Consider the following 15,583-nt stretch of genomic DNA (forward strand, 5'->3'; position numbering starts at 1 on the left):
AACTCGTCGAAGCCATAACACTTGCAATCGCTGAATGTCCATCGACAAAATTTTCTCCGTCGCCTCCCGCTAGCCATATCATAGCTCAGAAAGCGTGAGCTTGCATAGGATGTGTTCGTAGGGAATCAAGCCCAGAGGTATTGGAGACAGCGACGTTGTCTATTGCACCATTAACTAATATTCTATGTAAACTCTCTTTCATTGTTCTTTTTGCCATAATCTTATGTTTCCTCGCATCCAACCGGACATCGAAGAAAGAGGCGCAGCCGATCATGAGGTAGGATCGGGCACGGCTCATAGACGGCGCCGGAACGGAGCCGGCGATTAGAGCGGAGATCGGGATTGCGGACATATCGGCCGGTAAACTCTCATCCTCCTGCTGACATGCAGTATGCCAGGATTAAACTTTCGCTTCGAAGCCAGCGTAATTTCCATTAAACAACCTTCTTCAGGGTGAATCCCACCTGCACGGTCCTCGCCGCGATAAAAACACCAACCGCCGCCAGCATCGAGAAGCCGCAGAATAGCTGAAGCCCAAGATAGTTGGTGCCTCCTTGCGACGCGACAATGGCGCCGGCAATAGGGCTGCCAGCCAAGGCTCCAAAGGACTGAACGGCGAACGCAGTTCCGGTGCGAACGCCGATCTGTCTAATGTCGGAGATTTGGGCAATGCAGGCCGGGCCTAGTGAGATAAAGCCGCCGGAGGAGAAGCCAAAGATGATGAGGAACACGATGATTGCGGCATTGCTCTTGCCTGGGATCCAGAGGCCAAGACAGAAGATTGCGCTGATGAAGGTAATGCAGATCATTACGTTGTACCGACCGACTTTGTCGGCGACGATGCCGGGAACGATGCGACCGAGGATGCTACGCGTTGTTAGTGCCATGGTATAGATAACGATGGAGATAAGTGCTTACCTGACAGCGTTCATGATGGGCAAGAGGTAAATGACGAGGTTCTCATCCATACCTTGCGCACGCGCTTGGAGGATGACAAAGTTGAAAGGCAAAAACATGCCGAGGAAGAAGAGGAACAACGCGCATACGGTGACAGCCATGGGGGGCTCACGCAGACCATCGACGTACTCCTTGAAAACGAACGGTCGCGGACGGGGCGGCAGCCGCGACTTCACCGTCAGACATGCGATACCGAGCAAGAACAGAAACAGGAACGCCACGGCTCGGATGGCCCAGGGAAAGCCGACCTGGGGAATCATCTTGGACATCATGATGGGCAGGATGACGCCGCCGAGCGAGGAGCCGGAGACCATGATGCCGAACGCGGCTGCGCGTCTCCTGAAGAACCAAGATGTTACGGATGACATGCATGCGTTGAAGCACGCGCTCGAGCCGATGGACGAGACGAGACTCTGGGCAAGGATGAATTGGTAGTACTGCGTTGACAGCGAGGTCATCATCAGACCGAAGACGTAGACGACGGTACCGCAGTAGAGGAGGTACTTGGGGCCAAAGGTGTCGTACAGCCGGCCAAACTGGAGCAAAGCGTCAGCTATCGAGACAGAGCGGCGAAGAGGCTCACCCGGGGAAACTCACGATAACGCCCATGAAGGTCATCACCCAGACCTGCAGACTGGTGATCCACGCGACAGTCGACGACGGATACGAGCTGAGCGGACCATACACATAGTACGCCTGGAAGACACCGACGCAATTAATCAATCCAAAAGTACAGAACAACGCGCACCACCCTCCAAAGACGACAAGCCAAGCCTGGGCGCCGCCATCGGGAAAGTCAGCCGGGTTCATCCCCGGCGGCGGGCCGGCAGCGGGCGGTGCCGGCGCATCACCACCGACCGGGCCATCGGTCTTGGCATCTTGCGTTGATGTCGCGTGCGCCAAGCCGCCCTTTTCGAGATCGGCCTCGACGACGTTGGCGGGTTCCGGGTAGATGTTGGCCTCGGTGTCGCGCTGCTGGGAGGGAATGCGATCTAGGGACTGGCGGGCGGAGGAGGAGGACTCGTAGGGGATGTGGTCCGACTTTTCTGGGTCTGCGAGCGCGGGGGACCTGTCCATGACGGTTGACGAGTTGGACGATGTCGAGAGGGCGTGTTGAGAGCGCGGCATTGCTGTGGACTTTTGGGTTGGGCTGGTGTTGTTGCGACTGTTTTCCTCAGCGAACTTTTGTGACACGAACGGGTTGCCGCTTCGTATCGGGTTGTATTGCTCCTTTTCTCGATATTTTCTCTCAAGTGGCTTCGAGTGAAGCTTTGATTATGGGTACCCCCTTCACTTCGTGGACGCAGATCTTGTTGGCGAAAAGTTCCTTGATGAGATCAGAAAAGAAACTGCCTTGGGCCCCTTGGGTGCGAGCAATGCTTGTGGGGCGAACTGTTGCGTCGTTTCGTATCGTCGATGAATAGCTCAACGAGATTGCTTGCTTCTTGGTCGGCTAAATATGGGACTATATCAAGTAGTCCAAGGTAGTACCAGCACGATCAGTAGCAGCAGTTCGTCTTGTTCTTATTCTCTGGGGCCCTGCCTATATCCGAATGAAGAAAGTATTTCCACACTCCACGACAAGTTCCATGGTGCGGCTCGAGTGACGGACAATTATTAATCGAAAATGGACATGGAGTCAACACACGTTGGCATAAGCTCCTCTCGCGCAGTTCTCGCCCTTCAAAAGTAAGGAAACAAGATTGTTTTGGGGGGTTAGACTCGGAGAATGCAGAAGACTCCAGACAAACCCATGTTCGGTTCTAAACGCCATGCCCTTCTGGATCACCGCAATTCTGGATACCAAGATCCTGGGGAGGGGTAGGCGACCCTTAGCTTAGCGGGCCGGATATAACAAGCGACTTACCGGCCGAAGGCCCCTTTGTCCACTTGAGAAATGTGAAAACCTAAGCCGTTAGGCAGAGATTGGGAAAAGGTTGGACCGTTTGCTTCTAAGCGGCTCAACTAAGGTATGGCCAGCTGCTGTGGTGACGAATGTTCTTGGGTAGCCATCTCCTAGCTTCGTGAGCTTGTCGCCTGTCGCAGTGTCATTTGTGAGTCTCTCGGCGGGAACGTGCACTTGTGATTCACGGAAACGGATATCGGCCGCTAGGTCAGTCGGTTCTATGTACCCCTCTTAGATCGATCAACCAGTGCGGTTTCAACTTTCAAGTGAGCTGAGGAGAACTTGGTTGCTGATCTTCGCTTAGCGTTTGGAGAGTCGGTGAGGCTTCATCCCATTTACAGCTGGGTGATGATCAATTTCGTGCACAGGGGAGCTTCTTTGAATAATTCTTAGGCCAATAGAGTGATTGATCCCGCAAACTCGGAAAATGGCAAGGCTCATTCTCCTCATGATTCTTCAGAGGTTCAATGTTCCTGACCCAGACTCTTGGCATCTTCAAAATCGTCTTCTTCATGAGAACCCGCCTTGGCTGCAAGATCTTGCCTCGTACCCCAGCCCGGAGCCGTGTTCCGGGGTGGGGGGCCCGGAAGGGACTTGTTGGCTCGGTGTTGAGATGAAAACGCGAAGCCCGAGACTCTGGATTGGAATGAGGGATGCTACGAGCTGTTCACCTTTGACCATTTGACCAATCACCACTGTTCTATTGTCTCGGAAGGGTGTGCTCGGCGCTCGGTCGGAAATCCAAGTGTCATTTAGAACGTCAGGCTTGTCGATATTACCAGCCTCCGTGGCTGTTTACCACTAAGCCGGATTACATTGACGGCGCAAAACCACGTGGTTTTGTGACTTTGTATCCGCAATTGTCATTCATCAAGCTTATTCTAGCGGAGATGTCCAGGGACCGGACGACGAACGAACGTATATATCCGAGATGGTAACTGACCATACGGACAAATCACGAGAATACGAGTGAAGAAGATCCGGCCGATAACTAAAGCATCCCACGGCGAAAATGTCCTACGGCAGCCGGACTTAACCTGCAGGTCGATTCACATGCAGCATTGTAACCTGACCGTTTCCTTGTCTATTACACAGTAAAGTTACATTTGTCAGCCTTGTGGCTGTCTGATCAAATCGCCATGGCAATTGTGCTTCGCGGCACAGGGGTGCCTGTATTTGATTCCGATTTTGATTCCGCCTCTATCGCACAAATTCTTTCAGATCCTTCGCGTCCTCGAAGCTGACCTTCCCATCACGCGATACGCTGGCGACATGGATGGCTGACGGCGGCTGCTCGACTGATGCGGGCTTTGCCTCGACCTTCGGCTTGGTCGTCAGTTCAACAGCCTCTGGGACTACGCCAGCCGGCGCATCTGCAATCTCGTTGACCTCCTTGTTGGTGAGAGCATCGGCAACTCTGACGCCTCTGCTGGACATGAGAAGGGTTGTCGGGCCACGGAACTGGAGGAACAAGCGATCGCCCCAAATTGTGCGTCTGAGCGACGTCCTCAAAGTAAATAACCACCGAGCAACGTTCTTGTATGTACTGGTATCGCGCATCGCTTTCATAAAGTTTGTCTCGGGGAAGAAGCGAGTGATGTTAGGGATCTGAAGGCGGAGGATGTTCGACTTGAGGCGCATCGGCAGAGGAGGGTTGCGAGATACGGCGTATGCGACCACGTGCGAAGGGTGTGCGACAAACTCCTCGCCTTCCGCGAGCGTAACTTCGTATACCTGGCCGGGGGAGGATAGAGCTGCCAGGCCTCGGCCGGTGAGGTGAGTGCTTCCCCAGTGGGCCAGCGAGAGGCCACGGCTTATACGAGGCGATACGGAGAGTGTGTGACCTGTCCAAGCAAGAAGCGCATTGCGCTGAGAAACCATGTAGTCGGTGGTACCATCGAGGTGAAGGACGGAAAAGGTTGTCGTGGGAGACTTTGTAGATATCAGAGCCGTAAGGGGCGTTGAAGATGAAATGCGTTGATATAGGAAAGGAACGCCGAAGAAGGCTCGTGTGAAAGGCGAAAGAATGGAAAGTGTCGATTGGGCCTATAGCTTCTTGATTAGATATTGGCCAGAGGAGCAAAGTGCGGTCCCATGCTCACATTTTCAGCCTTGCCTGCAACTCCTACCAATGTTCCCCTTCTGGTGTAGAGCTGCTGTGACGGCGACAGAGAGACGGAAAGGAGGGAGTATGGTGATCCAAGGACCTCGAAACGGGCATCTATGGTCATCAAGTCAGCATACCCTCAGTACCGACTTCCATGCCATTGAACCGTAGACCATACCGGCGGCATCCCGCGACGCTCCCCGAGCTCCAAAGACATCCCCGCCAACCTTGGGCGCTTCAGTCGTCGGCGCAGCGCTGATCTGGATGCCCCTACATTGCCTGCAGACGTATGAAGGCAATTGACCAGGTCGCACACCTTGCGCCGTCCTCAGCAAGGGCAATTGGGCGCGCATAGCGGACATCTGGAGGGCTGATGACGTCGGTCGTTCGGATCGTGACTTGGAAGCTCCAGCAGCTGTCGCCCTCAGCAGTGCTCCATCAGGAATTTGGAGGGCCGACCTTGCGCTGAGCTGACGGCAAAATCCCGGAGCTTCATCCCGGGTCAATGCCGTCCCGTGCCGATGAGTACGTACCTGTAGGTCTCGAGGGATCGGTACGTAGTGGCACGTGCAGTGGGGAGTACGTATCCGACCGTTCCTTCCAATGTCAAAGCTCGAAGATTACAGCGGGGCTAGAGATTCGTTTCATTCGCTTAGAGGAGATTAGCGCCATCACCCCGGCAACGGCCCATGTCGACACCCCTGTTGACAAGGCCTCAGTGCAAACCTTCCATATTCCTTGCACAACATTGAATAAGTCACGAACACGGTTCAAACACCACAAAAGTCTTCTCGTCGAACCAATTTCGACACGTCGCGTCGACTCCGAACTCCGACATCATACCCCCGAGCATCGACATCGACATCCTCTCATTCCCGCTGGCTTGGGCTGCTGCCACCCTATCCATTGAGTCGAAAGTCGGTCTGGCCTAACCATGTCGGTTCGTGTGGTCGCGCGTATCCGTCCCCTCCTCGACAAGGAGCTGGATAAGGACGTCATTGTCCGCGCGGACAGCACTGAGCCGGGCAAGCCAGCCACGCTGGTCAAGATCCCAAGTCCGAAAAACGAGAGCGAGGAGTTCTCCTTCGCCTTCACCAGCGTCTACGACCAATCGACGACACAGGACGCACTCTTCACATCAGAGGGTACGGATACCTTTACGCGAGATACGAATCATCGAGAGACATCGGTCATACTAACTTGAGCAGTGGCACCACACATCAAGGCACTCTTTCAAGGTCTTGATGTCACCATCTTTGCGTATGGAGTCACCGGAACAGGCAAGACGCACACCATGAGAGGTGGACTAAAGCTGGCAGATCGCGGTGTCATTCCGCGGCTATTGAGCGGTGTGTATCGGCGCGGGAAGAAGATCGCCAAAGACACCAGCGGCCAGACGACCGTCGATGTCGTCTTATCATACTACGAGATATACAACGACAAGGTCTTTGACCTATTCGAACCTCCCGAAAAACGCCAGCCCTCTGGCCTCCCCCTCCGCGAAAAAGATGGCAAGACGATGGTAGTGGGTCTGTCCGAACGCGCTTGCGAGGACCTTCAGGACTTTTCCCGACTCTACATTGAGGCGAATAACAACCGCGTCACGGCATCAACGAAACTCAACGCCCACAGCAGTCGAAGCCATGCCATCATGAGAATCAAGGTGACCCAAACGACGGGAGACCAGGTCCGCGAAAGCGTGGCCTCAGCCATTGACTTGGCTGGCTCAGAAGACAACCGCCGTACCGACAATGGGAAGGAGAGATTAGTGGAGTCTGCTGCCATCAACAAGAGTCTTTTCGTCCTATCGCAGTGTATTGACGCCATCTCACGAGGGGATAAACGGATTCCTTACCGCGAGTCAAAGATGACGCGCATCCTCAGCCTAGGCCAGAACAACGGCATCACCGTCATGATCCTGAACCTGGCCCCCATCCGCAGCTACCATCTGGACACCTTGAGCAGCTTGAATGTCAGCTCGAGAGCCAAACGCATCGAAGTCCGCGAGATTGAGAATGAAGTCGTCTTCAAGCAAGTCCCGCGTACGAACTCGGGTAGTTCTACATCCACCCTACGACAACCCCTCCGCCCCTTGTCCAATGCCCACAACATTCACAGCGGCACTATTGCAGCCAAGGCAACCGAAAAAGCTGCCGATCCGACGCGACCGGTAAAGCTATTCAATGTGTACACCGACCGTAGCAAGTCTGCTGTCCCCGTCCGACCGACTGCCAACATGACGCAGACTCGGAAGCCCCTCGTCGAACGTGAACTGCCAGCCAAGGCTAGCAAACTTGCACGGCCGTCGCAGTCCTCCCTGATTGCTCAACCAACCCAGCCAGCTCAACAAGCTCAACCAGCCGAACAAAAGCTCTCCATCTCCGCAGAGCAACTGGAGGCCATCGTCGAGAAAAAGGTCAGCGAGATCCTCGCATCAAGGGAGAACAAAACGGCAGAGCCTGCACCTGCACCTGCTCACCCCGACATCAACGATGCTGTGCGGCGCCGACTGGAAGCACTGGAGCGTCGGATTGCGAATGAGGAGCGGGAACGCGACGATGGTCGCTCAGAGGGGCTACGCTTTTTGCTGGCTGCCAGACAGGCCAAGGAGACTGGCAATGACGTTGTGGCGCTTCAGATGTACGAGGAGGCTCTTCCTTTCTTCCCAGGCCAGGCCAAGCTGTTGGGCAAGATTGAGAAGCTGAGGGTCAAGCTTGGAAACATGCTTCCCACCGAGTCTCTGCCAGTGTCATCCTCTCCTCGGAACGGACACGAGAAGAAGCGTAGGAGAATTGCTGCCGACGACAGTGACGAGGAATATCAACAAGACAGAGGCGACGAAGACATGAGTTTTGTGGACGTTGCCGCGAAGACGAAGAGCCGAAAGGCAAAGCCCTCCAAGCCTCCCAAAATGGTCCTTCCCGACCCGGCGGGACCAGCCTCTCCCCGAACCCAGAACTTGTTGAGCATCGTCAACTCGCGAGACCTTGCCCAGATCAAGGGCTTGCACGGATTCGGCTCGAAGAAGGCCCAGGACCTCGTTGATTACTTGGAAAACTTGGCGGATGAGGAAGACGCCGAGATTGAGAGTTTGGCGCAGCTGAAGACCATCCCTGGAATGGGTGGCCGGACCGTCGAGCGTGCTTACGACGGCCTTGTAGGGCTAGCCATTTGAAGGCTGAAGCGGGTGATATCCTACCTAGCATGGCGCATCGGGCGGCTATAGGTGCATTGGGCATGGTGTTTTGGAGTTCAGCATACAGGCCGCGGTGGCCTTGAAAAATAGGTTGCTTACAAAACGTTGCATATTGTGGCGAGGATTCTTCAGGGCAAAGCATACTAGATAGGCAATTCGTTCTCGCCATATCACTGTGTCATGCCTTCATTGTGATTTGTCTTTCAGCTTATTTCTATCGATGAGTCCGCCTCGCAATGTGTACAAAGTTCAAGATGACCTTGATAAAGACCTCACTGTGAGATCTTCGATAACTTGACATAGCATTGCCGAGGTTTGACCGTCAAACCGTCGTAGCCTCTATAATCGGACAATTCAGGAGGACACGGCAAAAAGTCAAAGTTCCAGATCAGCATCGCGGTAAACATGCGAAGCTCCAGATACGCCAGCCTTCGCCCGAAACATGCCCGAGGCCCGAGGCCAAAAGCCATTTGAGGCCCCGCCGTGGCATCGTACACCATCTGTTTGGGGTTCTTGTCTGATTTCACTAGCCATCGCTCGGGTTTGAAGTCCTCCACGGGATATGGCGATGCCTCCCAGCTCCGAACCCGGCTCGACGCGTCGAGAGCCGTCTTGGAGCGCAGAGCGTCGGGGATGTCAAACGCCGGTTTAAGTATACTCTTGCCAATGGTCACCATCATCACGTTTGTGCCCTTGGGAATATGGTGGCCGAGGATCGTCGTGTCCTGCATCGCCTCGCGGTCCGTGACCGAGGTCGTTCCAGCGAAGCGAAGGATCTCTTCAATGGTGGCGTCGAGGTAGGGGATGGTAGTCTTCATGATTTCTTCGTGTGTTGGATTACGTTTCTCTTTTATTGCTTCAGGTAACTGCTTGCGGAGGGCTTTGCGGAGTCGTGCTTGTGCGTCTGGGTTGTCTGCAAGGTATTTGATGCCCCAGCCAAAGGTCGTGGCCGTCGTCTCGTGCCCGGCTAGCAAGAAGCCAAACGCCTGGATTTCATAGTCAGGATGCTACGGTCTCAGTTCTAGAAGTCGATGCGGGAACGTACTTCGCTTTTCATACCCACTGACTTGTACACTGGCACCCTGCCTTCCTTCTCGGCTACTCGCTTTTCCCTGTAGACCATGTGATCGAGCGCGGAGCACGCAGCTTCGCCGGCCTCGAGTCTCTTGACAGAAGCCTCGAGTTCTTGGTTGATAGTATCATCTCTGATCTTCTTGGCAGCTTTGGTGCGGGGAGTTTGATGGATGTACCAGCATCGAAGCCATGGAAAGACTGCCTTTCTTGTTTCCTCGACCGTTTCGGCTAGTTGCAGCATCGCCCTGATGACTTGGCTTTGTTCACTCTCCGGAAAGACTACCGGCGAGATACCCTTGGGTGGGAGTTCCACGCGTTCGAGGGTCGAGATCAGCTGCAGTCGACCTGGTAGTGTCGTGTGCTGAAAGTTGCTGCTGAACGAGAACGCTAGAACAGCATCAAACGCCCCGAAGTAGATGTCGTTGAAGGCCTCGAAGGGGCGGCCATCGGCCAGACGAGCCTTGTGTTCCCAGAGCTCAACTACCTGCCGAACGCTGTCGTAGATGGGCTTCGCAACAACACCGTGGAGAAAGGCAGGTGTCATCAGGTCTTGGAGCCATTTCCGCTGCCTCTTGAACAAGGGATCATCGCTCTTCATCATCATGTGAAACTGGGGCATCAGCGGCTGAGAGATGTACCGCAAGAAGTCGGTTCGGTCGAACTCTTTGTATCGTCTCATGGATATGTCTTCTGCTTCGCGGAAGTCTGTAACGATGACCGTAGGGGGAGAAAGGGGCCGCATGAAGAGTTGGATGATGGGCGATTGGAGGTTCTCGGTTTGGGCTGCGACCCAACGGAACATTGAGATGCCTTGTTCCTGGCTTTCGAGGAAGGAGTCAATATCTCCCATGATGTTGGTGGCCGCATGTTTGTTGTGAGGTATTCCTGGGATCGGTTTGGGTAGAAGAGAGCGGTGCAGGAGGTAGAGTAGTGTGATTGTGAAAATGGCAACGACAACGCAGTATTGCAGGCCACAGGTGAACGAAGACATCTTCGGCTGAGGCTCTTTAGTGGTCAATCTTGGAACTTGTGAGTCGGTCTAAGCCAGTCTATGCTCCTTTCCGGTCTGAAGTTGGGCACAACACTTTGTAAATAATTGCTTTGAGTAATACGGGAACATGAAGAAGCTTTCCACGGGAATAGCGAATCTTCGCGGGAATAGGGAGAAGCTTTCAATGTTTCAATTGGCAAAAGATAACTCGCAAGAATCGCGTCAACTCCCCGAACTCTCTGCCCCGTAGTCCAAGCGGTGCGAACACGGACACTTCATCGATTCCGCTGTCGATCGAACCCCTCACAGTTCATCCGATCCCAAAGACAGCGTCTCAAATAATCAAGGCTTTCTAGCTTTCTCCACTTCCTCAGATGACACCTGAATAGACCGAGTATGCTGCGATGAACATAGTCCGACCCCGACCCCGAATGCGAACTACGATTTGGACGTATCGAACGACTAGTATGTGAGGTATTAAGTGTGGATCTAGGTGCCCGTTGGGATCGTAAGCAATCATACAAAGAATTGTAGTGCAATTGCTGCCCGATATAGACTTTCGTTACATTTGGCGGCTGCCGTACTCGTCAATAGTCCTACCATGTCGGGAATGTAGACCGAGCGAAGAGTTGGTGACCAACCATGTGTCTAAGCCTGTAATGACATTGGCTTGATCACCAACCTTACGAGAATAAGGTTTTAGCTGTAAATAGAGCTACAAGGAATTCAGAACTTAGGGAACAGGTTTCCGTGCTACAAATGAAATTCCGAGATGAACCAAAGTAACGCATTGAATTCTTTCTAGAAATTTTCTAAAGAGGAAGGATATTTTCTTCAAGTCGGCTATTTGCGGTAACTTAGCGCCTCCGCATCGGGTACGTCATTCCCGGATATCTTACCCCGAGACCGGTGCTTTCGCGGAGAACGACAGCCACCAACCTCCGTCTACGACAAGGCCTCACCTCCGTCGGCCGACTTTCAAGCGGAAACATCACGGTGAAGAGGCTCGTTAACTAAGTACCTAGAATAACTTACAGCATTACTTTCGAGCGACCTTCTCTTGACGCTGCAACACAATGGCTTCTCGCAAGATCCTTGTTCTACCAGGCGACGGTGTTGGCCCTGAGATCATCGCCGAGGCTATCAAGGTCCTTGAGGTGATCCAAAAGGCCTCTGGTGTGAAATTTGAGATCCGCTCAGAGTTAATGGGCGGGTGCAGTATTGACAAGCACGGCGTAGCCCTGACCCCAGAAGTCCTGGACGTGGCCAAGGCAAGCGATGCGGTCTTGTTCGGTTCAGTCGGTGGGCCAAAGTGGTAAGTCCGGTCATCGACACCATTTTCACCACTTTTAATGACTGAGAGTTCATGTACCCTTAGGGGCGCAGGCAAAGTGCGACCAGAACAGGGTGTCCTAGCCTTACGTCACGGACTCAACGCCTTTGCAAACCTCCGTCCTTGCAAGTTCGCGAGCAAGTCTCTTGTCGATCGCGGTCCTATCCGACCCGAACTTACGGAGGGAACCGACTTTATCCTTGTGCGGGAAAACTGTGGAGGTGCTTATTTCGGTGACAAGACTGAAGAGGAGGACTTTGCATCGGATGCCTGGGCGTACTCCCGAGCAGAAGTTGAACGTGTTGCAAAGGTCGCCGCTGACTTGGCTATGGAGACGGACCCGCCTCAGCAAGTCATCTCATGCGACAAAGCCAATGTCCTTGCTGTTAGTCGACTTTGGCGTCGAGCCGTAACGGACTTTTTCGCGAGGGAGTATCCGCAGATCAAACTTTCTCACCAGCTTGCTGATAGCGCGGCCATGCTTATGGTCAAAGATCCTCGTTCGTTCAATGGAGTCGTGCTCATGGATAACACGTGAGTATTACCGCCACAGCAAGAGTTCTGGTTTGAGTCAGCTCACTTAGTCACTACGTGGTTCACAGGTTCGGCGACATCTTGTCCGATGTGAGCAGCGTGGTCCCGGGATCGCTGGGTCTGCTCCCATCGGCGTCGATCTCAAGCACCACCCCTGGCTCGGGAGGAATCGGTCTGTACGAGCCTATCCACGGAAGCGCGCCCGATATCGCGGGCAAAGGTAACAGAGCCTTCTCCCGGTCATATCAGAAGATTCAAAGGCTGACGGCTTTCCTGTACAGGCATCGCCAACCCAGTCGCGACTATTCTTGCAGCGGCAATGATGCTCAGATACTCCTTTGGGATGATCAATGAGGCAAATGCCATTGATAAAGCAGTCGAGAAGGTCTTGGACTCCAAGGAAATTGGCGGCCACGAGATACGGACCCCGTAAGTTTCACTTGCTGCTCAACATTTGGCGCACGTCTGACTGGTTTCTTCAGTGACCTGGGCGGGATCGCGACAACAGTTGAGGTTGGCAACGCGATCTGCAAACAACTCGAAAGCCTGTTGAAGTAGATTTTTTACATGCAGTTCCAACGTGAAGAATCAATCACAATGCATTGACCCCTGATGAGGAGACACGATGGAGAAAGCGAGTTAGGCACGCCCCAAGTCGATCTTGACGCGGCAGTCAATCATCCATGAATACTAGGGATGCATGTAGTGTAATGGTCCGGGAACTGACATGGAACATTTCTAAACATCAAGCGAGCGAGCTCATAAAGATCCCGATAGCTGAGATAGATCCACTACCACTCCTCGTCATTGTCTGAATACACGCACTCCCTTTGTCATGAGGCGCCACACAGACCTCTTGATCCAAGCCCGACCCCGAAGCATAGTCCGACCCCGAGCCCGACCCCGCGCCCGAACGTAATCCCGTCACGATAGCTCAAGTTCATCCATCGACCTGACAACTCCGATTCTTTGCCTTCTGTTTAGATCTATCTCTCTATTCATTATACCTAGATAGGTCTGACGCAATGGACGCCCGTCACCGTGAAGAAACTAGGGTACGACGTCGAAGGGCCCTTGCCTGTGTCGAGTGCCGGAAACGAAAGCTGCGGTGTGACCACAATCGCCCTTGCAGCAAATGTCAACGGGCGAAGAATAGGACATGTGTCTATCCCGCCAATGCTCCTCTTGCCAGTCCGGAAAACCATATCAACGACCGACAGGGTAGTCCGTCAAACATCCAACAGCGCCAGTCCGACCCGGAACATGGAGTGTTAGCCCAAACACCAAAGCCCGCGGACCAAGACCGGGTCTTCGCCAGCAGCACCGATGGAACATGGCACTCGTCTTCATTCGGAAGCGTCTTGATCAGTCAGATCTCGACTCCGGGGACTGTTTTCCCTCTCGCGGTGACTGAGGCTTCTACGCGCCGACCAGCAATAGAGCCACTCTATCCAGCCGAGAAGTCACCTACTATCGGCTCACTCATCGAGCTTACATCTTTACCGACTGTAATGATTGTTAAATCACGATACATTTCACCAAGTCACTGGCTGTACTCAGTGATGCTAGTAAGTCATAGCAGATTGTCGCGTTGACATGCAAGGTACCGTTCACTCATCGGCTTTACAGATGTTGCCTGCGCTGAAATGGCTGGACAAGGAAATGGTCAAGCAGGTAGAGTGTTGGCAGGGCCTCATACATTGTAAAAGCCTGGGAGAATGCCTCAGAACACGGAGAATACTCGCAAACTCTCCCGGGCAATATGGCTCTTACATACTCGATCACGCCGTGTCAGCCGCGTTGCTTCAGAATTACCTCCGAAGCTTTGAGCAGATCTACCGCATTAATCATGCGCCGAAGCTGCAGAAAGAGCTCGAGACATTTCTTCAAGATCGCGCTTCGGTCAACCACGAATGCATTGTAAGACTTCAGCTTTGCTTTGCACTTGGAGCTCTAACATACGATGATCTATTCTCTCTTCGACCGCACGCTCTTCAATGGATCTACGAGGCCCAATCTTGGCTTGCCAACGCTGAGAACTCACAGCCAAGTATCTCGGGCATTCAAATCATGTGTCTCTTGCAGCTGGCTCAGCAGACAACAGAGTCACTCTATGGGGATCGGATCTCAGCTCTCTCAGGCAACCTTCTTCGGTCTGCGATGTGCATCGGGTTGCACCGAGATCCGATTGGGCTGCCGCGAATGTTGCCTTTCCAGGTCGAGATTCGACGCCGTCTCTGGACTACTGTGTTAGAGCTGGTTCTAGAAGCAAGCATAGAGTCTGGCCAGCCGGTTCTCATCTCATCCGAGGACTTTGACTGTAGCTTACCCTCAAATCTGAACGACGACCAGCTGCACTGCGAGTCTACAGTCCGTCCCATTCCGAAGGACCCCAGTCTTCACACCGATAGTTCCCTACAAATTGCTCTCGGTCAGTCCTTGACGTTGAGACTGACAATTGCTAAATTGTGGAACAAGGTGAAGCAGGAGGCGAACTACGCCACAATCCTACAGCTTAGTCCGCAGCTTACTGCCACCCGCCAGATTTTAACAACTACGCTCAAGAACTTGAGCAAGAATACTTCGCTATTGACTTGTCATATGTGCGAGATGGTACTTGTGCGATACGTCTTTACGCTGCATTTACCTTACATGCTTCTACCCGATTCTGTCTTTTCCCACTCACGACGCGAGTGCATAGATGCCGCGCTGCATCTGACATACAGTACTCTGCCAGTATCCGATACGAACGAGCCACTCTCGGAGCTTCTACAGCAAGCAAATAACGAAGATTACTGTCCCGAATTTGGCCGATTGATAGTCTGCGGCTCGGGATCCTTGCGGTCGGCACAGCATATTGCTATCAGTGTGATCGCGGCAGATCTCAACACCATGATATCAGAAAGAGGCAAAATAGCGACAGGGTCGGCTCTAAGGGTCGCGGAAGAGCGTTGGCTACTGAAGGCTGGTGTTGCATGGGCGAGACAGAGAATCGAGGCAGGGCAAGAGAATGTGAAAGATTATGTATTTTTTGCGATCGTGCTTGCCGCAGCAGAGGCTGTCTTGAAAGGCAAACCAGTCGAAGAAGAGATGACAGAGCGATGCAAGGAGGCAATCGCGGACGCGAAGACGTTGCTATCGGATATGACTGGGGGAACAACGATTGGGCCCACTAGCGCTGTTCAATATGCAGAGAGTGAGAATTATTTGGAGGATATCGGAGCTTTCTGGGCAAGTGACTTCCCGTCCCTTGACTGGGGTGGATTCATGCCAATGCCACACAGCTAAGGCTCTCGGAAATTGTTTATCAGGTAGCAGAACGATGTTGAAGTTAAGTAACGTGATGTTCAATTGGTGACGTTCCAAGTCTTCCGGCCGTTCTATCGTCGTAGGAGGTCAAGAGCATAGTGATGTATGATTCAGAAAATCTATTCGTTATTTGAGGCCTCGGAGGTAATGTTATAATTATTCTTAATTATCTTTGA

General features: G+C 53.1%; 6 protein-coding genes across 6 annotated transcripts; 3 read left to right on the forward strand and 3 right to left on the reverse strand.

The window, feature by feature from the left end:
• Positions 1–434: 434 nt before the first annotated feature.
• HER10_EVM0012468 (major facilitator superfamily transporter) lies at positions 435–2,085 on the reverse strand (the record flags this gene model as incomplete). The annotated part of the gene is made up of 3 exons (XM_035481862.1): positions 435–867; positions 919–1,493; positions 1,555–2,085. The coding sequence occupies 3 exons, from the start codon at positions 2,083–2,085 to the stop codon at positions 435–437; spliced, it is 1,539 nt and encodes a 512-aa protein (XP_035328610.1).
• A 1,681-nt stretch (positions 2,086–3,766) lies between these two features.
• On the reverse strand, positions 3,767–5,414 carry HER10_EVM0005097 (altered inheritance 24). The gene is made up of 3 exons (XM_035474722.1): positions 5,149–5,414; positions 4,966–5,084; positions 3,767–4,909 (listed from the first exon to the last, which is right to left on the reverse strand). Exons 1-3 carry the CDS (start codon positions 5,330–5,332, stop codon positions 4,064–4,066), a joined length of 1,149 nt encoding a protein of 382 aa, XP_035327959.1. The 5' UTR covers positions 5,333–5,414; the 3' UTR covers positions 3,767–4,063.
• Positions 5,415–5,904: 490 nt separating this feature from the next.
• Positions 5,905–8,145, forward strand: HER10_EVM0011493 (kinesin motor domain-containing protein; the record flags this gene model as incomplete). Its single annotated transcript, XM_035480925.1, has 2 exons — positions 5,905–6,115; positions 6,179–8,145. The coding sequence occupies 2 exons, from the start codon at positions 5,905–5,907 to the stop codon at positions 8,143–8,145; spliced, it is 2,178 nt and encodes a 725-aa protein (XP_035328527.1).
• A 293-nt stretch (positions 8,146–8,438) lies between these two features.
• Positions 8,439–10,231, reverse strand: HER10_EVM0010286 (uncharacterized protein; the record flags this gene model as incomplete). The annotated part of the gene is made up of 2 exons (XM_035479750.1): positions 8,439–9,152; positions 9,212–10,231. 2 exons carry the CDS (start codon positions 10,229–10,231, stop codon positions 8,439–8,441), a joined length of 1,734 nt encoding a protein of 577 aa, XP_035328418.1.
• A 1,076-nt stretch (positions 10,232–11,307) lies between these two features.
• HER10_EVM0001071 (3-isopropylmalate dehydrogenase) lies at positions 11,308–12,656 on the forward strand (the record flags this gene model as incomplete). The annotated part of the gene is made up of 5 exons (XM_035470832.1): positions 11,308–11,546; positions 11,610–12,098; positions 12,167–12,318; positions 12,380–12,527; positions 12,581–12,656. 5 exons carry the CDS (start codon positions 11,308–11,310, stop codon positions 12,654–12,656), a joined length of 1,104 nt encoding a protein of 367 aa, XP_035327568.1.
• Positions 12,657–13,123: 467 nt separating this feature from the next.
• On the forward strand, positions 13,124–15,386 carry HER10_EVM0007037 (C6 zinc finger domain-containing protein; the record flags this gene model as incomplete). Its single annotated transcript, XM_035476604.1, has 2 exons — positions 13,124–13,666; positions 13,728–15,386. The coding sequence occupies 2 exons, from the start codon at positions 13,124–13,126 to the stop codon at positions 15,384–15,386; spliced, it is 2,202 nt and encodes a 733-aa protein (XP_035328142.1).
• Positions 15,387–15,583: the final 197 nt, after the last annotated feature.

The sequence above is a fragment of the Colletotrichum scovillei genome, assembly GCF_011075155.1.
Source record: "Colletotrichum scovillei strain TJNH1 chromosome Unknown Contig00010, whole genome shotgun sequence".
Classification (NCBI taxonomy): Eukaryota; Fungi; Ascomycota; class Sordariomycetes; order Glomerellales; family Glomerellaceae; genus Colletotrichum; species Colletotrichum scovillei.